Source organism: Hermetia illucens, chromosome 3 (assembly GCF_905115235.1).
Source record: "Hermetia illucens chromosome 3, iHerIll2.2.curated.20191125, whole genome shotgun sequence".
In the NCBI taxonomy this organism is placed as follows: domain Eukaryota; kingdom Metazoa; phylum Arthropoda; class Insecta; order Diptera; family Stratiomyidae; genus Hermetia; species Hermetia illucens.
In genome coordinates this window covers 108,421,338-108,445,078 of record NC_051851.1, presented here as the reverse complement: position 1 = coordinate 108,445,078, position 23,741 = coordinate 108,421,338, and the positions used below count along the sequence as shown (strand labels likewise).

The 23,741-nt window shown below is 39.8% G+C and overlaps 1 protein-coding gene and 1 long non-coding RNA gene across 9 annotated transcripts in view; one reads left to right on the top strand and one right to left on the bottom strand.

Annotated features, from left to right (window-relative positions):
• Positions 1-240: 240 nt before the first annotated feature.
• Positions 241-23,741, bottom strand: part of LOC119650746 (protein roadkill) — a 189,967-nt gene continuing 166,466 nt past the window's right edge. For 7 of the 8 annotated variants that reach the window (XM_038053823.1, XM_038053826.1, XM_038053824.1 and 4 more), the window contains 5 exons: positions 23,250-23,411; positions 22,894-23,189; positions 3,323-3,501; positions 3,127-3,269; positions 1,093-1,237 (listed from right to left, as the gene is read on the bottom strand). In XM_038053823.1, the coding sequence (XP_037909751.1) occupies positions 1,093-1,237; positions 3,127-3,269; positions 3,323-3,501; positions 22,894-23,189; positions 23,250-23,411 (925 nt within the window). Of the gene's footprint in view, positions 1,238-3,126; positions 3,270-3,322; positions 3,502-22,893; positions 23,190-23,249; positions 23,412-23,741 lie in introns of all 8 variants that reach the window. The other variant, XM_038053821.1, reaches the window with a different exon arrangement.
• Positions 9,592-12,670, top strand: LOC119650747. Its single transcript, XR_005249365.1, has 2 exons — positions 9,592-12,090; positions 12,254-12,670. It is a non-coding gene; the product is annotated as an uncharacterized LOC119650747 (long non-coding RNA).

Here is a 23,741-nt window from a genome sequence, read left to right as displayed (position 1 = left end):
CCTTAAATATACCTTGAGAATTAATAAACCAATATTTTATCATTTTGGTCTGAGTCAGTGGCAATGTAAATTCAAAACGACTTCCGGGGTTGTGGCAATGTAAATTCAAAACGACTTCCGGGGTTGTGGCTGCGATATAAATGCAAATTACTTTCTCAATTTATAGAATCTAAACTTAGAATAAATTATAAAAAAGCAAATTGTAAGAGGGCATTTGGTTAAAAAAAAAAGAGCTGCTTGTAAAATTAAAATTGATTTGTTTTCTTTGTTGTCGATAATTGATCTAAAGGAAAAAGTGGACTTAACTGTGAATACAATCTAAAAACAAAAATACATTTACACACTAATTTACAAATAGAGATAAATTATTATAACATTACATTTGTGGTTTGAAGTATGTTTTTCTTTAATTTTTCTGATTTTTTAGGGATTACATTTTTTTATTCATAGTCTATCTTACATTTTCTTTCCTTTGATTTTCTCGAGATAGGAATTTTTATTACTGTTTATTTTTAAGTTTATTATGTTAATATTAATCACGTTATTACTAGAAACTAAAATATATTAAATAATAATTAAAACAATAGCTTTACATTTTCTGCTGGGCTAACTATTATACATCTGATTGAAAACGAAAATTGATGACATCCAGCATTATTTTTATACAAACAATTCAACAGCAACCGGGCAAATAATACGGGATACCCATTCATAAAACAGATTATAAACAAAGTATAATAATAATAATAATCGGCAAATACAGAGACAAGGCAAATCCATCCTGTTTCAAAACTTATTCAATTGATTGAGTTTGTTTTTACGATTACCACTATTACTATATGAATTGATTTCTGAGTGGAGGAGAGCGGTCAGTCGAGTACTTATAATTAGTGCTGTATGTACTGCTGCCTTTATTTGTAATTGTTTATAACGTTGCTGTAAGTGTAACTTGTCCATCTTACGCCCGTCATTACGATCGTTGGTGAAGCTATCAACTTCCTCGCAATCATGTCGGTGCTGTTGAAGTAGTTGTTGTCGAATTAGTTGTTGATTTATGAAAGTAAGTTTAATAGGCAGTTGCATCAATATCTTTCAGCTCATCTTAACGCGTTTCCTTGGTGGTCCAATTGGTGGGATTTGTTGGGTAGCAAGTGCACGAAATGCCTCAGCTATTAAATGGGGGTGTGTTTTAATCATGTTTTTCCATCCGACTGTCTCCATCACATCAGTAGGGTGGCTAAAAGCGAAAGTTTGATGAATTATTTTTAGTCTTTTATTGAAAAATTGGCAATAATTTTTCCAATTATGTTTTAGTGTAATAAATTTCTTGAAAAGGGCGGTTCAATTTTATTTCGTTAGATCCATTCCCGTATATTCTAGTTTTTTATATTTCTAAAGAAAAGGTAGTCCATTTTTTTAATATTTTGGTTAAAACAAAATCTTATTAAAATCACTGTCACACGCATTTTTCTCCAAAACAGCTATACCGATTCAAACGAAATTTGGTGGACATATGAGAACTATGATATCACAGAGTAACATAAATTTACGTGTAGTTTTAAGGCGCTCCCATACATGTAAAAGGGGACTTTAAATTTTGTTCACTAAATATAGTCATGTGATATATAAAATGAAAGGTCTCGATTAGTACTTTCCGAAACTGATTAGTTTTGATTTAGATTGCGCGAACGAAGAGCTAAATTTGAATACTTAAAATCTTATGCTCAGAATAGACTGGAAAAGCCCCCTTATGTTCACCTAAGTACCAACTTCAGTAGCATAGAGCGCAATATCGCACATAATACTGCCAAGTTTCGTGGAAATCTGGTTGTTGATGTCAACGTTATAGCAGTTCAAACTTGTCAATTTTCTGCGAATTTACTGCATCTTAAGACAAGGAGTCCGGATAGCTGAGTGGTTAGAGCACAAGGCTGTCGTACGGAAGGTCGCGGTTCAAATCTCGCTGGCGGCAGTGGGATTTGTATCGTGATTTGACGTCGGATACCAGTCGACTCAGCTGTGAATGAGTACCTGAGTCAAATCAGGGTAATAATCTCGGGCGAGCGCAATGCTGACCACATTGCCTCCTACAGTCTACTGTAGTGTACCGTTACGGTCTTGAATGAAGTGCTCTAACACACTTCAAGGCCCTGATCCAATATGGATTGTTGTGCCAACGATTATTATTATTAAGACAAGGAAATAAGATGCTGACGTTATAATTAACCAGAATAATTGACAATCGAATGAAATATTAAAGGTCCATTTATGAAGGATCTACTTCTCCCAACCCTTTTTAAGGTTTTGTGTGAAATAAAACCTTATTAGAATCGATTCTATATCTGTGTGTTTGTATGTCTGCGGTTTGTGAATCCATTTGCATACAGTAAGTGGCGCCATTTTCTCTTAAGTTTTTTACAGAATATAATCATCCGGTGTATCTAATGAAAATGCTTGATTAGTAATATTCGAAACTGATGTTATTTTTGATATTGGGTAAAACTTAGGGGAGTGAGGGTTCAAATTATATACCCCGAAAATTGTAACAGGTCTCGTTCTTAGAACCCATCCAGCAGAAAAATCTAAAAAAAATTCACAATGGTCTACCTATACGCAATCTACGCAATCATACCATATTTACCCGAGAGCCCCCTAAGTTCGAAGGAAATCCAACCATTATTAACAAAGTGTCAAAGGCAAAATTTTGTATTTCAGGTAGCTTTCAATGGATATTTTGAATTTTTAGTTATGTACGAATGGAAAAACCTGCATAGGAACGTTTTGACACAAGAAGAACACAAAATCTTTTTTTCTGAAGCGTCGAGCTTCTGGTGTTCCAGTTTGTTTGTATCTGTTGTAGTTGAACTTCTTTATATTTTCTAATAATGATGAACTTCTAGCGTGAAGCGTATGAGGTTGATTATTACCAACAAAATGCTTCCCTGACAAATTATTTGTCTAATATTTCCTTAAAAATAAAGCGCAATTGAATTTTTAGCTATGTACACACAGAACTGTCACGTACTCATCGGGAAACGCAAAACTTTTTATACTTAAAAGCAGCATTCATCTATTTACTCTTCAAGAACGAAGTCCAAAATTTTTACTAAATTAAAATATACTTACGTATTAATAAAATCAATAGTTTGGGCTTTTAATTGATCTGCACTGTGTAGATCAGCTAAAATTAAAGTTTCAGCAGCGGTTTCTACAGACAAGTTAACGCACAGCGCCTCTTCACACATAACTTTCAATTTTTCTAATGCATACTATAATATAAAGTGAATTAGTATTGAAAATATACAAACGATCGCAATTATACTTTATCAGCTGCAGCAATGAGATCATCAGCCATTTTCTCTAGATTTGGAGCTTTTCCAGTATAAATAAAACGTAACATTTCCTTCAATACCTCGTGATCTACATCGGTAATCGCCACACGATTTAATTTGCGCTCTTCCATTTCATGTTCAAACATGGCAGCAAATACAGGACTCCGAGCTAATTGGGATAAAAACAATGTAATTTTTAAAATTTCTTGTAATTTAGTTATCTGATATGATGATGAATAATTTCATACACTGAGTGTACTATTAGTTATACGTTTAATGAAAAGCTTGAGTAAAAACTAAACAATATTCAAATCGGTTTACAGTCTTTCTCCTTCTGCCTGTCTCTCACACGCACTTTTCTCGAAAATGGTTAAATTTGGTTGACATTTGTATATTATGACATTATACGCATTAATTGGAAGATATGATATGCATACGAGCGAGGAGGGGATGCAAAATTTGTTTTCTCCGAATAAAACCAGTTGGGTCTATTGTAGATTAATACTTTACCAAACAAGTCTTAAATCTGACATTGGTGATGAAATGTGGGAGTAACGCCCGGGTTACAGCATATGGGAAAAATTATAAAAAAATTCTAAACGCGTTATAAAAGATAATTTAATGAATTATCTGTTCCAGGAGTAGAGAGAATAACCTCCGAAAAATGGAATATCTGGAAAATATTTTAGATAACTTCTTTGGAACAAACATGTAGAAGTAAGAAGCCAAGTAGCGAAAAACATGTTGGTTTTGAAAAATAAAACTGTGCTTTTCTAGTCGATTTCTGTGTTGTTTATTCATCATCATCAACGGCGCAACAACCGGTGTACGATCTAGGCCTACCCTAATAAGGAACTCCAGACATCCCGGTTTTGCGCCGAGGTTCATCAATTCGATATCCCTAAAAGCTGTCTGGCGTCTCCACCTACCCCATCGCTCCATCTCAGGTAGGGTCTGCTTCGTCTTCTTCTTCTACCATAGAGATTGCCCTTATAGACTTTCCGGGCTGGATCATCCTCATCCATACGGATTAAGTGACCCGCCCACCGGAACCTGTTGAGCCGTATTTTATCCACAACCAGACGGTCGTGGTATCGCTCATAGATTTCGTCGTTGTTTATGCTACGGAAACGTCCATCCTCATATAATAATAATAATCGTTGGCGCAATAATCCATATTGTATCAGGGCTTTGAAGTGTGTTAGAGTACTTCATTCAAGACCGTAACGGTACACTACAGTAACACTGTAGGAGGCAATGTGGTCAGATTATTACCCTGATTTGACTCAGGTACTCATTCACAGGTGAGTCGACTCCGATGTCAAATCATGATACAAATTCCACTGCCACCGTTCGTATGATAGCCTTGTGCTCTAACCACTCAGCTATCCGGACACTATCCCCATGTAGGAGGCCGAAAATTCTTCGGAGCGTTCTTCTCTCGAACGCGGCCAGGAGTCATTTGCAATGACTATTGACAAATCCCAAGGCCAAACGATATCTGTTTGTGACTTAGATTTGAGCACACCATGTTTTTCACACGGACAGTTATACGTGGCATGCTCTCGAGTAAACCATCCAGTTTGTTTGTGTAAGCTAAAGATGGGCTAACAAAAAATATTGTTCACGCTATAGCATTAAGAGATTGATATTGTTTGTTAGTGTTACTGTTGTAATAAATTAATGATATATAATTTTAAGGAATACACATTATAATAACTTAAAAATAATAATGTCTGGCGTTTGTTATTTTTATATTCCCTCATCGTTCACAGCGCTCCATGCCTATTTCACGCATATACCACATCCTTACAAACTTTCAATAAGTTAGATATTTTTTGTCTACACTAGATATGACAAAACAACGTTTGCCGGGTCATCTAGAATTTTTATAAAATTTTAAACAAAAATAATCAAAATCAAAAACAACTAGTTTTCTTATTTTTTAATTGCATACTAATGAACGTCAAACAAATGGAATAATAGAAGATCGTTTCGAAAGATTCGAATAACGACTCAGATTTTTCTTTTGTAGCAACTATAGAATGCTCTAAAGTTGTTTGGGGTGAATATGAGCCCATGTGACAAAACAATATAATATTCCAGAAATGTGAGTAATGAGGCATTATCTGTCTCATACGGGAGATATCACACAGTGCAGCAATAGAGTATCACGTTGCTGAGTACCATCTATAAGATATTCTCCGCTATCTTGCTAGGCCGGATAACCCCATACGCCCAGAAAATCATTGAACACATTCACTCCAGGCAAATCAGCAGCAGATCAGATTTTCTCTCTGCGGCAAGCAATGGAAAAACTGTTGGAATATGGACAACAGTTGCACCATCTATTCATCGACTTTAAAGCCGCCTATGATAACATCGCCAGGGTAAAACTGTACACGGCCATGAGAGAATTCGGTATTCCGACGAAATTAATAAGACTGACCAGGCTGACCCTGACCAATATGCGAGGCCAGATAGAAGCAGCAGGATCACTCTCAAGACCATTCGATATCAACAACGGTCTACGACAAGGGGATGCCCTATCGTGCGTCCTCTTTAACCTGGCCCTCGAGAAAGTGATCCGTGATGCTGGAGTACTTGCAAGAAGTACGATCCTCTTTAAGTCCATCCAACTACTGGCCTATGCTGACGATATCGACATCATGGGAAGAACCACCCGAGACGTACAAACTGCCTTCATCCGCGAGATCTTGGGCTGCACATCAATGAAGACAAGACCAAATATATGGTGGCAACGTCAGCACCGAAGACGAAACAACCAACAACATGAAACTGCAAACAGGAAGAATAAGGATAGGAGAATACAACTTTGAGACCGTTGACAATTTCTCCTATCTAGGGTCGAAAATCACAACCGATAACAGCTACCATGATGAAACCGCGCACGGTTGTTGTCAGCCAACAGAGCCTATTTGAGCTTAGAAAGGCTGTTCTGCTCGAAACGTCTCAACATAGGGTCAAAGCTCTACTGTAAAAGAATGTGATCTTGCAAGTCCTCATGTATTTCTCGGTTCTTAGCAAGAAAAATTGCGAACTCTTTGCCGGAGAAGAATCCTCCGAAGAATTTTTGGCCCCTTACATGAGGATGGACGATTTCGTAGCCTACACAATGACGAAATCTATGAGCGCTGCCATGACCGGTTGTGGATAAAATCCGGTTCGATAGGTTACGGTGGGCGGGCCACTTAATCCGTATGGATGATGATGATCCCACCCGGAAAGTCTATAAGGGCAATATCTATGGTAGAAAAAGAAGACGAGGCAGGCTCTACCTAAGATAGAGTGATGGCGTAGGCCCTGCCTAAGATGGAGCGATGGCGTAGGCCCTGCCTAAGATGGAGCGATGGCATAGGTCAGGACGTCAGACAGCTTTTAGGGATATCGAATTGGTGGACCTCGGCGCAAAACCGGGATGTTTAGAGCTCCTTATTAAGGCAGGCCTAGACCGAATACCGGTTGTTGCGCCGTTGATGATTTTTTCCTGTGAGGTGGGAATTAAAAATTCATTCAAATTGTAAGTATTGGATAAAAATCTGTTGGCTGGCAACCTGCAGCTTTGGATTTTTTCCTTACTATAGAAACATTATCCATGTCTCGGATTGGGACGGATCTATTGATGGCTATAGTAGCAGGACACAAGTTGGTTTTTGAAATGAATTCGCTCCTGAGCTCCGTCTGGCGGAAGTAAACGCGAATTCGTTGTTGGATTAATGCTTCCCGCAACCACTAGACACGCCCTTATTGCTTAGGAACTGGTTCGTCCAGAATGAGGAAAGTTTGAATAATACAGTCTTATGCACCAATCGATACAGAGAAGAAGGCTTTCTTCCTAAAAGTGGCATTGTGTTCGCGATGGTCTGAATGCCAAGGTGGGCTCTGTCAACACCTTGCTCGGACATAATGGGGAGACACTCTCTTATGGCTGCAACGACAATGATGGGAGGTTTCGGGATTTCTACAGCTTCCAGGACTTTGTCATTGCATATAAAGAGCATAGTAAGGGATGATCGTTATCATTTCAAAAAAGAGCACACATCTTGAATGCGACAATCGGAAGGGTATTCATGTGCTTCATGCCGTCGCAAAGAAACTGGCCAAAATAATTCTGTAGGGTTGAGTAAAAAGTTTTCTTTTACATATTGATTTGCCTTTTAACAGCTGTTTAAGCTTCAATCTTTAAAACAAGTTGGGCGATATGGTTGGGTTTCAGAGATTTGAAAATAAATTGAAAATGGAAGACCAGCCTGCATTTTCGCTATATTTTAGTCTTTTACTTCTTTAAGATAAAACGGAGCCCGTGAAAATGTGCGAGAAAAACGCCAATACCAAAACTGGTTTAAGATATTCTGTGGTGGGACGCCAGAATACATAAAAACGTTTAAAAAAAAGGTTCGCTTGCACCCAAAGAAGCTTGGATACGCAAACAAACTCAAAAATTGAATTTCTCGTTAACATCTGTTCTATGCTACTGAAATGTCACAAAACGATCCTTTTTTGGAAAAGATGATAATTGATGATGCGTAGTGAGTCGTTACAATGCAAATGATCTTGATTCTGTGTCTGCAAATCCGCTCTAAACCACTTTAAAAGCAGGAGTTCCTTAACTGAACGATCAATTTGGGATAGTATTGTCGCTAATTGGACAGTTTGAACGCATCTCTCATTCAGAAACGCCTGGAACTCTTCAATCGGGAAGAAGTTATGTCTTAACACTCAGTTGAAATTGTTCCGTACTAACGTTCATTCTGAGTTGCATCAGTGTACCGCCTAGTTGATCGTATACGTGTTGATCAAAAAGCAAAAGTAACAGTGAGAAAAGATGACAACTCCACTGCAAATTATGTTTTGTAACGGAACCAAGTATACCAGGATAGCCAATAAGTGCGTCGCCTTAGGACTACATGGTGTACAGTGGAAGAAACAAACTTTTCGGAAAATTGAGGAGAGAATTCAAGCATATTGACATTGCGACACCACATAAGAAATAAGTTGCTCAAGATCAGTTTTGCTATGATACGTGCGAAAAACATCACCTGTATAAAGCAGTGTGTAGGGCGCCGGAGGTTGGATGTCCTGTGTCACAGTGTCTGTAACAAGAATAACGAGAGGGCACTTTTTTCGTGAACACCAACAAAGGCGAAGCGATTTTAATATACTTGCCACACTTTGGCGCCTTCTCGAAATCCAGAAATGCAATGTGGAGAAGGTGATGCATCTTACGGTGTTTCTCCATTAGTAACCGCACAACTTGATTCATTGTTATTTCAACGATGTTCGGAATAAGTTCGTCAAGAATAAGTTCAAAGATCTTCATAGTATGGGACAGCAATACGATCGGGTGGATAATTTGAATATTCTGCTGGATTGCCTTTCTTTTTGCATATTGGAATGGTGGTGCTTTCTTGCCAGTCAAAGGGTCCTAGCTCTGCACTTTCCAAAGCTCAGCTGCGAAGTCATCAGTTGTTGATTTCAACGATAATTAACTTAGATAAGTTTGAAGTTAGTTTAAAAATTTCTGAGATTAGTTTGAAAAATTCTGAATCAGACAAAAGCTCTATACATTTCCATGCATTTGGCTGACGGTAGTTTTGTTACCCATGTCGCAAAAGATCAAATAGTAATAAATTTTGCTTCAACTAGGAACCAAATTTACTGAAGAGCACGAATTATTGGAAAAAGTGTATATAAATGATTGCATGTCTCATGCTTTAATTCATACGTGATTTCGGCGATTTTAAAGTGACCGTAATGATTTTAATAAAGACTCAAAACAGAACGACCAGAAGCCTCAAATTATTGTAATTTATTGGTGAAAGTGCTCTCGATGGAAACTTTATTATAAGAATGTTGACTTAGGAATTAAATACAATTAAGCATAGTAATTAGAGAAAATTGTTCAAGTTAGACCTAAATATCGAACAGGGAAACCGCTGTTGTTATCACACGATAATTTACCTTCGCATAAGCCCACAAAAGTTAAGCGACCACCATGTAAACATTTTATATTCCTTGAACTCAAAACAACGATGACATCAGCATTTCTATTTTTCAGTTATTCAAACAACCTTGACAGACCATTCCGAAAAACGAAATAAATAATTTATGTACGCATTAGCTGACTCTGTTACACGTTGAATTGATTATCGTGGAATCAACTTGAAACCAAGGTTGGGAAAATCGTATTCATAATTATGATTACAGATATGATGACGATTACAATCAGGAGTGGACATAATTTCATAATGACTAAATCATGATTCTAATCACAGGCCATGGTGATAATTATAATTATGTAGTCGTAATTGCTTTAATGATAATCATGGAATCATATAAAATCACCATCATGATCAGTTCTCTTCAAGATTGATTGATTAAGATTAATCAACAACAAATTAGTAAATTAGTTGCATTAGCAGGGCAATTAACAGCTACTATATTAGTTGATATGCGCTGGCTAAAGCTCACGCCCCTACGAAGGAGACGGCAAATCGACGAAGAGTGCCTTCTACGAGACCGTGGAATAAAACATCGAAGCTTGCCCCAGGCATGATATCAAATTCATACTTGGGGATTTTAAAAGGTGTGATGATGTTTATAACGGAAAGGAAGAACGCTGCATAACGGGCAATGCAGCAATTTCAAACAACCCCGGCACATGCAGAGACTTACCACGAAATTTTGCCAACAAGTCAGCAGCATCAGGCCATAAATATCTCGATGTTATCCAGACAAAGAAGGACATCTGATTTCAAACCGTACGGGCATATGGATTATTTTGATCAACTGCTCAATACCCGGAATAATGGCGAGATGGAGATACCGTCAACTAGAGACGGTGGACAAATACTGTCACCACCACGCCTGGAGGAAACGGTTTGAGCAATTCATCGGCTTAAGAATCATAAGCCGATGGAATTGCAGCTAAACTGATTAAGTATGGAGCCGACCAACTTATACTAAAGGTTTGGGATGACTGGCAACGAAACATTATATGTCCCATACTTACACTGGGATACCACGCAGTGTAGCAAATTATAGAGATATTGCATTGCGGAATACCATCTGTAACGATGCTAACAACACGTAAGTTTTCAATTTTAACCACCAGAGCGGCGTTTCCAAAACCGAGAAGTCTTTGGAAAAATATATCTCCCTTCTTGATTGTCAACCGATATGGTTTTACGTATTAAATCTCCTTATTAAATAAATGATTAATTGTTGTAATCATCGTGTTTGATTTTTATAGAAAGTTTTCACGACAACTATCTTCCCACTGGCGACTGATATATCTATAAATGGTGACCCCGCCGATGAACAAATTAGAATTGTAAAATTGAGACTGCATCCATTTGTACATTGCATGTACATTTCGCGAGAACTATTAGTAACAGTGATGTAGTAAGGCGCATTCTACCTCTAAGGATCAACTGCCTGTAATAGCGAACCAAAGTTCGGACAACAATCTGTTTCTAAATGGCCTATCTATGTCCAACGCACAGCAAATACGTGCCTCAGCTAGCCGTCTACGTACGGCAGAGTACCTCTCCAGATTGGAGAAAAGTGTTGCAGTACTTACAGCTCTCGACATCTAAAGTTTCACAACATCGTTCTCCCAATCGCAGTGGTAACTCGGAACTGTGCTACTATCATCGCAACTTCGGCGAAAAAGCACGGAAGCGTCGTTTCCCGTGTCGAATTGCACAAACAAAAATTTAAAAAAAAAAACCAACAAAACAACCTCCGTTTTCTGATTACGGCTCAATCATCTCCGTAATTCTTCGCAAATGTAACTTGTTCCCGGAAAGCTCAACCTTATTGACGCCAATCAAACGGAGATCATCACATATGAGGAAAAACCGTTTGAAATCAATCTAGAACTTCGAAAAGCCTTCAAGTTGGCATCTGTTATCGGCAACATCGACATACCAATTATAGCCACCGATTTTCTGGCGCATTTCAATCTTCTCGTGAATATCCCACTACGTAGAATTCGAAGGCAGCACATATTTTCCGAAAAATCATCAGCAAGCAAGCGGTGAGTTATCGAATCATCACTAACAGTCATTGCTGAACGTGCCCGTCGATTATTTTCATAAAAATTGAAAGCAGCGAAGACCTTCCACGTTTAATGGATTAAACATTTCGTGGTCTGGATTTCGTATTTTGTTACAATGATGATATCATCATCATGTCGAATTGAAGAACACAAGAAACACCGTCGATTTTTACTACAATAGCTTTAAGGTAATTGTTTGTCTATTAACGAGAGCAAATGTGTCTTCGGTAAACTACTTGGGATATACCATCAACAAAAATGGCTCCAAACCACCGCATGAACGAGTAGCGGCAATTGTAGCATATCCAAAATCAGAGACAATTGTCGAACTATGACGTTTTCTGCCGGTTACATTCGATCTTCTGGATTATAGCAATATCAGGAAGAAAACGACGAATTAAAACGATTGGAGCCAAAAAAATTCAGACTTCGCTTGTCATCAACATCAAATAGACTTGTAGAGCGCTGGCACAGATCGATGAAAGCCGCATTAATATGCTAAAATACAGCATCGTGGGTCGACTTACTTCCCACTGTAATCCTCGGATTAAGGACATACTTTAAAGAGGATTTAAAAGCTTCGCAATCCAAGCGAATTTTATGTGAACGAGGACATGCCTGCGTTTCGCGACAAAGTCACTAGAGAAGGGGAGTATGTAGCGGTGTAAGCAACAGGTACGTTTTCAACTTTAACCACCAAAGCGGCACTTGAAACGCCGATAAATTTTTGGAAGTAGATCTCTCTCTCCTTGATTATCAACCGACATCGTTTTACGTGTTAAGTCGCCTTATTACATAAATGATTAATTGTTCTAATAATAGTGTTTGATTTTTACAGAAAGTTGTCACTACAAATATCTTCGCACCGGCGAATGATATCTCCATGCATCTGTGGCGACCAGAGACATCTGTTGGCACAACGGGATTCCCAGACATACTTCGACGTTTTCCGACCTTCCCTCGTCCAGCGGTCCTACTACCGTCATCGGCCAAGCCCAGACACGTCCTTCGAATTAGGATATGGACCACATTCTCTATCATCATCATCAGGCAACCTCTATTAGATATCGCCCACGTTTCTCGCTTCTAACCTAACAATTGACGACACAGCACGTGTCCCTAAAATTATTACTATGTTTGAAATTACCAACTTTTAAGGAGTCATCCCGTGTGTCGGATCCGAGGAATCGAATTTTTTTTGACATCAATTGTACCTAGATATAGTGTAAAATATATGGGCAAAGTGATTTTTTGATATTCGTCCTTCGGAAATTATAGTGTTAAACACGTAATAAGTAGCATGCCAGATTTATGTCGATCGCCGTGATGGAGCGCGTATTTATCGGTCCGAACGTCGTTCGAATGACTTCGCTAAAGGGGCAAGAATTGAAGCCAAAGCTGTACATGTGTTTCTTCAAGAAACCTAAGGTTTATGGACTAGGCATAGTAGATTGATGGTCAGTTAAGGTTTTATGGCGAAAAGTGACATTCTACTTTTTAAATGCGTTTTTCTCGAAACTGCATATTGAAAATCTGCTGCCACTGTAGCCCAAAATCTATTCTACGAAATTTTTTGAAATTTTCATGACTTATTCCGCAAACTAGGATAATTGCGATTCATTATAATAATAATAATCGTTGGTGCAACAATCCAATTGGATTAGGCCCTTGAAATGTGTTAGAGAACTTCATTCAAGACCGTAACGGTACACTGTAGGAGACAATGTGGTCTGCATTGCGCTCGCCCGAGATTATTACCCTGATTTGACTAAGGTACTCATTCACAGCTAAGTCGACTGGTATCCGACATCCAGTCATGATAACAAATCCCTCTATTCCGCAAACTAGGATAATTGCGATTCATTATAATAATAATAATCGTTAGTGCAACAATCCAATTGGATTAGGCCCTTGAAGTGTGTTAGAGAACTTCATTCAAGACCGTAACGGTACACTGTAGGAGACAATGTGGTCTGCATTGCGCTCGCCCGAGATTATTACCCTGATTTGACTAAGGTACTCATTCACAGCTAAGTCGACTGATATCCGACATCCAATCACGATAACAAATCCCTCTTCCACCAGTGAGATTTCAAGCGCGACCTTCCACTACGACAACCTGGTGCTCTAACCACTTGAGGCATCCGGACACAATTGCGATTCATTGGGTAGTTTTTGTTATTCACTAAAGCCTTGAAAAAACACCAAAATTTACAAAAAAAAAGTTTAACACAGAAGCAAAAATTTAGCTTTTAATATTTTTTAATAATCTTAGTTTGCGGAATGTGGTTAAGTCTGCACGTTAGAATGCCGTTTACTTTTTTTCTTTAAGATGATCGCAGCGTCCTCTAGCGTGGCAGCAGGAAAACACCTTTTTTGGAGATGGTGATGTAAATTGCTCTGCATTTGAATAATGAACCACGCTATCGGGCTGGAAAAATTAATACGCATGCTCAAGAGATTACTAAATATATTGTAAAAAAATAGTATTTATATCTTTATCCAGTTCTTCACAAAAAAATTGTAAACAAAGCGAAAATAGCGGCCTTCACATGCGATGATCCCCTCAAATCACTAACTTAAAATAAATTTCTATTTCTGTTTAATATCCCCAACACATCTATAAGATATTTTCTGCTATCCTTCAGGCAAATCAGCGATAAATCAGATTTTCTCCCTTCGATAAGCGATAGAAAAACTTTTAGAATATAGTCATCCATTGCATTGCATCTTTTTTTCGAATTCGAAACCGTCTATGATAGCATAACCACGATAAAACTGTTCACGGCCATGAGAGAATTCGATGTCCCATCTAAATTTGACCAATGCGCAAGTCCTGAATCCAACTAAATTAATAAGACTAACTAGGCTGACTCTGACCGCGGAGTTTATTTGGTCAGATGCCAGATAAAGACAAAGTGGTTCAAATTAAATATAAAACTTCCCGTGTTCGATGAATAACATACGTGCGCCGACCGTCGAGCGACCGCTTCATTTTGTACAGATTCTTCTTCGAAAGCACGACATGCAACCAAAACAGTAAATCGTTTCAAAGACCCATGAAGATCACTCGTGTGACATCACCAGAAACAGCCCGTTTACAGACAATCAGTTCCATGATTTTGAACATAATTGAAGGTGAAGGTTCTGTGCTTGGAGTGGACTCTTCACTGGGAAACTTTTTCCTTTTACTTTTTTTTTTATATGGGGCCAAATGTAGGTAAGTGAGGGTTCAAAATATGACCCTCAAAAGGTGTAACAGATCTCGTTCTCAGAACCTATCCAACTGCATGTAAAGGGAACAACAGATTACATACACTTACTAATTTTCGTGACAATCGGTCCAGCGGTTTTCGAATAAATTGGCTGTGACAGACAGACAAACAGACAGACAGACGCAAGGTTAAAGCAGATGACGGATCTGAGTGCAAATGTCACGCGGATAAGACGAACACAGAAAGGCGACCTGTTGTTCGAACTTGAAACTGGTGGCGACGGAGGCGAAAACCTATGGAAGAAAATTGAAGCATCACTAGGTGAGGCTGCGGCCGTCAAAATGAGTAAGGATTTGGTGGTGATCGAATGCAAGGATTTAGATGAAGTCACCACAAAATCTGAGATCTGCGAGGCCTTGCAAACCCAATTGGAAGCGAGTCTAATGTGATACGACTTAGAAAAGCGTACGGTGACACGCAGATAGCGTCGATAAGTCTTCCTATTGAAGCAGCGAAAAAGGCGATTGCAGTGGGCAAAGTACGTATTGGATGGGTGGTCTGTCGGTTACGGGAACAGAGTCCAGTACATAAATGCTATAAGTGCTGGCAGTTTGGTCATATAGCGAAAGCTTGCACTAGCTCCCAAGACAGATCAAATCTGTGCCGCAAATGTGGAGAACAAGGCCATTTGGCAAAGGACTACAACGGAATGCCCAAGTGTGTATTCTGCGTGGAAGCAAAAAGTAGTGACAGCGCCCACATTGCAGGAAGCAGTAAATGCCCAGTGTTCACAAAGGCGTTCATGAATAAAGCCAGATGAAGTTTATGCAACTCAATCTGAATCACTGTCGAGCGGCCCAAGACCTACTTTCCCAAAGCGTATTCGAGAACAACGTCGACGTTGCGATTGTGCCTGAACAATACGAAAATCTGCATAGCGGAGTATGGATAGCAGACAAAACCAGTAAGGCGACGATATGGAGCTGCGGAAGCCAAGTTATAGTAGATGCGAAAAAACATCCAGAAGACGGGTTCACCCGTGCCAAGATTGGAGGGATATATATCTATAGCTGTTACGCAGCACCGAGCCTCACATTAGAGGAATTCACGTCATTGCTGGAGAAACTATCCTTCAATGTAAGTCGCTACAACCCCAAAGTAATAGCCGGCGACTTCAACGCATGGGCAGAAAAATGGCAGAGAAACCAATGCAAGAGGACGAATATTGCTGGAGACATTCTCGCGCTTGAACGTGGTACTTGCCAACTCTGGGGGAGCCAACACATTCCGGAGGGGAGAATTGCAATCGATGGTAGACCTCACCTTCGTCAGTGATACTCTAATCAGAGACTTGGAGTGGCGTGTCAGCGAGGAGTACACACACAGCGATCATCAGGCTATCATCTTTCAAACCTCGCAAAGAAATAATTTGCCATTAAAAGGAATAACGATGAGCTGGGTAACTAAGAAATTCGACGCAGAAATGTTCAAGGAGGTACTTCTGGAAGACACATTGCTATCGGGAAGCGTACAAAACAAAGTTTCACAGGTCGTGGAAAAATTGCAGCGGGCATGCGATGCCGCTATGCCTCGACGTAGCTCTTTCCGAAGACGAAATCCTAATTTCTGGTGGAATTCCGAATTTGAGTAATGCCGGAAAAAGTGCCTCAAAGCTAGGAGACGCTCCCAGCGCAGAAGAAACCGACCTGAGTTCGAGGAGCTACACGTGCAATATAAAAATGCGAGAAAAAAATTGCAAGTAACTATCGCAAAGAGCAAATCCGAACATTTCAAGCGGATGTGTACTGAAGCTGACTCTGACCCATGGGGTGGCGCATATAGGTCGGTGATGTCATCACTAAAAGGCGAGCGCTCCCCTCCGATTATTTGCCCAGAGTTGTTGCAGAATATAGTGAACACTCTATTTCCAGTGGATCTGAATGGTACAAGTCTGCCTGCAGTACATTTAAATCCCGACGAAGTTCCGATAGTGGTAAATGAGGAGGTTCTAGACGCAGCAAAAAGATTGATTGAAAAAAAGACTCCAGGACCGGATGGAATCCCTAATATTGCCCTGAAAGTAACCGCCAGGACAGCACCAGGTATGTTTGCCCAAGTTTTCATGGCATGCCTTAGGGAAGGAGAATTCCCCGAGCAATGGAAAGTACAAAAGCTAATACTCATTCCGAAGGCAGGTAAACCATTGGGTGACCCCTCCTCATATAGGCCGATATGTCTGGTCAATACCAGTGGCAAACTATTTGAACGAGTAATATATAACAGACTGCTCGGTGTTGCGGAAAAAGAAGGAGGCCTTTCCGACAAACAATTCGGATTTCGTAAGGCAAAATCAACTGTCGACGCAATCAGCATGCTGACTAGCTTGGCTCAGGCTGCAATAGAACAAGGAAAATGCTGTGCAGTAATAACCCTCGACGTAAAAAATGCGTTCAATAGTGCAAAATGGAAAAAAATCATCGAGGCACTCGACAAGATACAGGCCCCGAAATACATTGTACGCATTGTGGTCGAGTTTCTCCTTGGGAGAAGACTTTACTGCGACTCGGACGATGGGCTAAAAATATTCCCGACAATTTGCGGAGTGCCACAGGGTTGTCCTGGGTCTCTTGCTGTGGTTAGTTATGTACGATGGAGAGTTGACGCTACGCTTACCGGACAACGTGACAACTATTGGCTTCGCCGATGATATCGGAATAACGGTGGTTGCAAAGCACCAAGACGAGATCGAGATCTATGCAAATGAAGCGATATGGGAGATCAATTCCTGGTTGAGAAATTCTGGCCTTTCACTTGCCGAGCATGAAATAGAAGTAGTTCTCATTAGCAAGAGAAGAAAGAACACAACTGTGAAAATCAAAGTTGGCGGAAAAACAATTTACTCCCAACCATCGCTCAAATACTTGGGAGTAATTATTGACAGAAGACTCAACTTCAAAAGACACATTGAGTACGCCGCAACTAAAGCGTCTTCCATCGCTACAACGATCTCGAGGATACTACCGAACATTGGTGGGCCAAGACAAAGTCGACGTTTTCTGCTCTCCAGGGTAGTTAGCTCCGTGCTACTCTACGCAGCTCCAGTTTGGGCAACTTCTCTAAATAACAAAGTGAACTGCCGAAAATTGGGAATGGCGTATCGGTTAAGTGCACTCCGGGTAAGCATATCGGACAACATCAGGAGAAGCAGCATATGTACTAGCGGGGATGCTCCCCATAGACATCTTGGCGAAAGAAAATCGGCGACTCTACGACAAAACGTAGGCAGCTGGAGAGTCTAGCGCATTTCGACGGCAGCTGGCACGGTGGGAATCTATCGAACAGTGGCAACAGCGATGGGACGAGCCCCAAACTGGTCGTTGGACATACTGCATCATTCCGGATATTCGGAGATGGTTTGAACGAAACCATGGGGAATTAAGCTACGAGTTAACACAATTCTTAAGTGGACATGGAGGTTATCGTGCTTATTTACATCGATTTGGTCACGACGAATCACCATGCTGTCCAAGATGTGGTAACGTGGCTGAGGATGCGAAGCATGTCATATTTGATTGCCCCAGGTTCACCACGCACCGAGCAAGAATGGAAGCGGTCGCAGAGAGGCGTTTAACACCCGAAAACATTGTGGAGTTTATGCTGGAGTCAACGGATGCCTGGAACCAGGTTGTAACTGCAAGCTATTCACCAACAGCTTAGGCAGGAAGAACTACGATGAAAACAAGGAAGGGAGAGAACCATAATGAGCCGCAGTTAAAAGCTGATCCAGCCCCGCGACGCAATACTTGATAGGAGTTCCGTGGGGAGAGTGGAATGAGAAGGAAGTGGTTTTAGTGAGTAGAGGTCTCACATAACTACGTGGCAGGAGCCAGCAATAGGTTTTGAACCTTTCCACCTTCCAACGCCGAAAAAAAAAAAAAAAAAAACAGACAGACAGACAGACATCGAATCGATTCAAATAAGGTTTTGTTTCACACAAAACCTTAAAAAAGGTATTCCAGCAGAATGTTCAAATTATCGTTCGATTCAGTTGCTCTCCTATAACATAAAGATTTTTGAACGCATTGTTGACATCTGTATTCGACATCGTTCAAATAACCCCGAATCAAGCCGGATTTGTCGAGAACTGTGGAACTACTGACACAATACACGCTGCGCGGTTACTCATGGAGAAACGCCGTGAGAAACATCGCCCTCTTTACATTGCATTTCTGGATTTGGAGAAAGCGTATGACCGTGTGCCACATGAATTCATATGGCATGCTCTACGACAACACCTAGCACCATAGAAACTCGTGTGATATGTTCAATTGCTCTACCATGATATGAAAAGTAAAGTTCGAAGTGTGGCGGGTGTATCAAGCAGCTTGGTGTTTCTATCGGTATTCATCAAGGAAGCGCTCTGTAGTCACTTCTTTTTGTTCTTGTTATGGACACCGTGACATGGGACATCCAGCGTCCAGCGCCCTATACACTGCTTTATACAGACGACGTTTTCCTGGCATCTGATAGCAAAAATGATCTCGAGCAACTTGTCCAAAAATGAAATGATCGCCTCATATAACACGATCTCAGGTTGAATCTGAATAAAACTGCATTTTTGACGAAAGATCTCCATGAAAGAATCACTATCACTGTCAATAGCAGTGACCTACCAGAACTGAGCGATTTAAATGCCTCCGATCAATGCTATCAACCAATAGCGCATCCTGAGTGAAGTGGTGTTCCGTAGGTGGTATTCTTTTTGATGAACGTATCAACAAACGTCTCAAATCTAAAATTTACCGCAATGTCGTCCGCCCAGTCACTCTCTATGGTTCTGAATGTTGGCCAACTATAAAAGAAAATGAACGGCGTTTTGCGGTAATGGAGGCAAAGATGTTGTTGACTAGTCGCATTACACGCCTTGATCACATCCGATATGAGGATATTCGCGATCAACATGGAGTTGCACCGATCGTGGAAAAATTGCAAGAGAAGCGACGTCGATGGTATGGGCATGTAATTCGCGCTAAGGAGAATTCGCTTGCCTGAACATGGATGACTTGATACGCTGGATGGCGCTTTGAAAGCCTCGCGACTACATCCAGATCGGACTTTAGATAAAATAAAATGGTGTAATCGACCACGACGAGCGGACCCCGCTTGTGAGCGAGACAAAGGCTAAAGAAAAAAACAAGTCGGTAAATCGGAAGTTAGACGCTTCAGGTATGAAAGTTTTGTGTATTTCTTTTATAAAGAGATTTGAGTGTGGATTTGTCCCATTAATATGTATTAGAGATATTCTCCTCTATCTCGCTAGGCCGGTTAGCCCCATACGCCCAGAACATCATTGGCCCATACCAAAGAGGCTTCACTCCAGGCAAATCAGCAGCAGATCAGATTTTCTCTCTGCGGCAAGCAATGGAAAAACTGTTGGAATATGGACAATAGTTGCACCATCTGTTCATCGACTTTAAAGCCGCCTATGATAGCATAGCCAGGATAAAACTGTACACAGCCATAAGATAATTCGGTATCCCGACGAAATTAATAAGACTGACTAGGCTGACCCTGACCAATGTGCAAAGCCAGATAAAAGCAGCAGGATCACTCTCAAGACCATTCGACATCAACAACGGTCTACAAGGGGATGCCCTATCGTGCGTCCTCTTTAACCTGGCCCTCGAGAAAGTGATCCGTGATGCTGAGGCAAATGCAACAGGTATGATCCTCTTTAAGTCCACCAACCACTGGCCTATGCTGACGATATCGACATCACCCGAGACGTACAAACTGCCTTCATCCAGATCGAGCAGGCGGCCATTGGGGCGAGATCTTGGGCTGCACATCAATGAAGACAAGACCAAATATATGGTGGCAACGTCAGCACCGAAGACGAATCAACCAACAACATCAAACTGCACTGGTCAAATAGGAAGAATAAGGATAGGAGAATACAACTTTGAGACCGTTGACAATTTCTCCTATCTAGGGTCGAAAATCACAACCGATAACAGCTACCATCATGAAATGCGCGCACGGTTGTTGTCAGCCAACAGAGCCGGCTCAATAGGTTACGGTGGGCGGGTCACTTAATCCGTATGGATGAGGATGATCCCACCCGGAAAGTCTATAAGGGCAATATCTATCCCTAAAGGATATCGAATTGATGGACCTCGGCGCAAAACCGGAGTTCCTTATTAAGGCAGGCCTAGACCGGATACCGGTTGTTGCGCCGTGATGATGAATATGTATTATAGCACGTAATATATGCATATATTATGTGAGAATATCTACTTTCAAGTGACATTCAAAGGCTTGAATTTGCACAGAAGCGACAGTTTTGACCTATTATAACTTTGTTAGTAATAGTGAGATTTTCACCAAACTTGGCAGGATCATGCTCTATGCTGTAGCCTACTTTGCCGCAAAATGTGATTCTAGGAGGAACTTAAGGGGTTTTTCCTGCCAATTACTAAAAATAATAGAAATGTACTGTTTTTAACTTTATTTGAATAGGTATCGGTGTGGAGGGTATTTCGGAGCCTCTTTAGGATTTTTCGGTTAAGTAGTTTCTGAGAATGGATACGTTAAAGAAATGATTACTTTCAACCCCCCGCACTTCCCACCTTTCCAGCAACTGTCAAAACTAAGACCGACTTCCAAAAGTACTAACTGAGACCTTTAATTTGATAACCCACATGACTATATTTGATGAAAAAAAAAATGTACACCCCCTTTTTGAATGAATGGTGGGTTTACACAAAACCTTACTTTAAGCATGGTATTCTTAAGATGTTAGGGCATTTTTTCTAACTGAAAGACAGGGAACTTCGACGGCCTTGGTTTATATCTACCTAGTAAGGATATAAATATTTTATGCTATAATATTAAAAACGACTAAAATTTTTGGACCATTTTCTAAAAAATGTTTATTGGAATGTCCGCTTTTGGAATTCATGTACGTCTGAACACTTTACCGACCGGGAGCCTATTAATAGGCTTTTTGTCGGCAACGCTTACCGACCGGTAGCCTATCAAATGAAAGTGCTTGATTAGTACTTTTCGAAACTGATCTTATTTCTAATATTTGGTGAAATATAGGAAGAAGAAGAACCTGTTCAAACGAAAAATCTGAAAAATATCACAATGTTGCTGCTATTCGAAATCTAGGGCTCAAAATACATCCAATTCCGATCTCTGGTCAATTAAAGTTAAGAATAGTAAGAAATACAACAGTGACATCAGTATAAGACGTAATATAGAGGATATTTCTGATTGGGACGAAAAATCAACATATTTTGTCACTCACTTGTTTTTCCACTACGTAGGTTGGAATGTTAAAATAAAATTAGAACCGTTATTTGCCTCCCAGCTTATCGATTTTTCGATATTGTTGTGCTTTTTGTGGTTTTCCTCGGGAAAATCGAGAAAATAAGCTTAATATAGTTCTTTGCGAGATTTATGCTGTATTTAACATTGATTTTATTGTGTATGTACACCTCAGTTTTTTAATAAAGGTAAATTAAAAGGAAACGGATCAAAAAAGGAGATATTAAGGTAAAATAGAAGATGTAAATTCTCTCTTTTTTGAAAAAGGGAAAAAGCTGAAAACGGCATGCGGCTGGGGCGATTGTTATGGACCCTCTTGTACGAAGATTGCAATTCGAGCGATTTATGTAATTTTTTCTCGTTTTTTTTTTTCGAATTTCAAACTTTTGCTCTTTCTAATTTTTTGTAGGACATCTTTAATGGCGAATGTCGTCTAGAAGCGGTGACTGAGGCGGCTCTCCGATTTCAAATAATTTTCCCAAAATCTTCTTACTGATAATTCATGGCCCTAATTTCTGTTACATATAGCAATATTTGTCCTTTTTATAAGCGTACATTTACAACTAGCTCCCTTTCACAGGCAATTATATCGATTACTGCATTTTATTCAAAACCTTCCTATTCATTACAAATACATTGGTCTGCCAATACTGATCAAATTGGTGCAACTTTTGCACTTTTATGCCAAAAAATTTAACACAAATTAAAAACAGCCGGCTAGACAACGCTTCTTATCGGAAAACACCTGAGAACGACCTATTCGCAAAAAAAAGCTTCCGGCTTTTCTTACCGCTACTTCATATAACACTGCTGCACTGATGATTTAAGCGATATAAATAGTGAAATCGAGACAGGCATTATAATCATTAAAGGTTACCAAAATGTCACATTTTTAACATCACTTTTATTATTAAAGATAAATATTCCTTACCTGCCAAAATGGCTTTATGCGCTTGAAATTCTCGACCTCCTACTGCCAATGTCACGTCACTGAATTTTTCGTTGTCAAATAAGTTTCCCAAATCTTCAGAGAGTTTACATTCGGGTACTTTGAATTGAACTATGTTGCTTTGACCTGAAATGTTAACACTGTCCGCGACTACACTTACTTCACAAAATATTGTTAATTTGTCTTCAGGAAGAAGTCCGTTGGCCTCATCTAATAGAAAATCTCTTCGAATAAACTTTTTAAAGCCCCAATCTTTTCCTTGTACGAAACGGTATGCTCTTGAAAAGGGAAGGAAACATCTTAGTTGAAAAAAAGGAGATGAATGTAATTGATCTCACCTTTGTGATTCCATTGCCTTAGTTTCCTCCCGCTTTGCATTTAATATAGAAAATTTAAACTTGGCTCTAACTTCCGATTTATTACATGATACCAGGAGAAGATACAATGACAAGTAATCTTTGCTTTCCTCGTCGAGGCCTTTAGGATTCACCCGCAAACACCTAAAATATAAAATGTAGTTAATTTAATTTCTCAATTCTTTTAAATGGGCAAAAAAGTCGAGAACCAAGAACACCGCGCTTCAGGTTTGAAAGGTTTATTAGTAAAAGTGCAATTTTCACCAAACTTGCTAGTATCGCGTTCAATATTATGGTCTACATTATTACAAAACAATTTTAATGCTGAGGATTTTCGTCTGTAGAACATTTATGGAAGATAGTTGCCCAAATTTCTTGCTTAATTCCACCTATCGAATTTGCATGTCGACGAATACTAGCCCAAAAAATGTAATGAGGTCGTTAATAAACTTATCAGTAAGTTTTCCAGCCCCT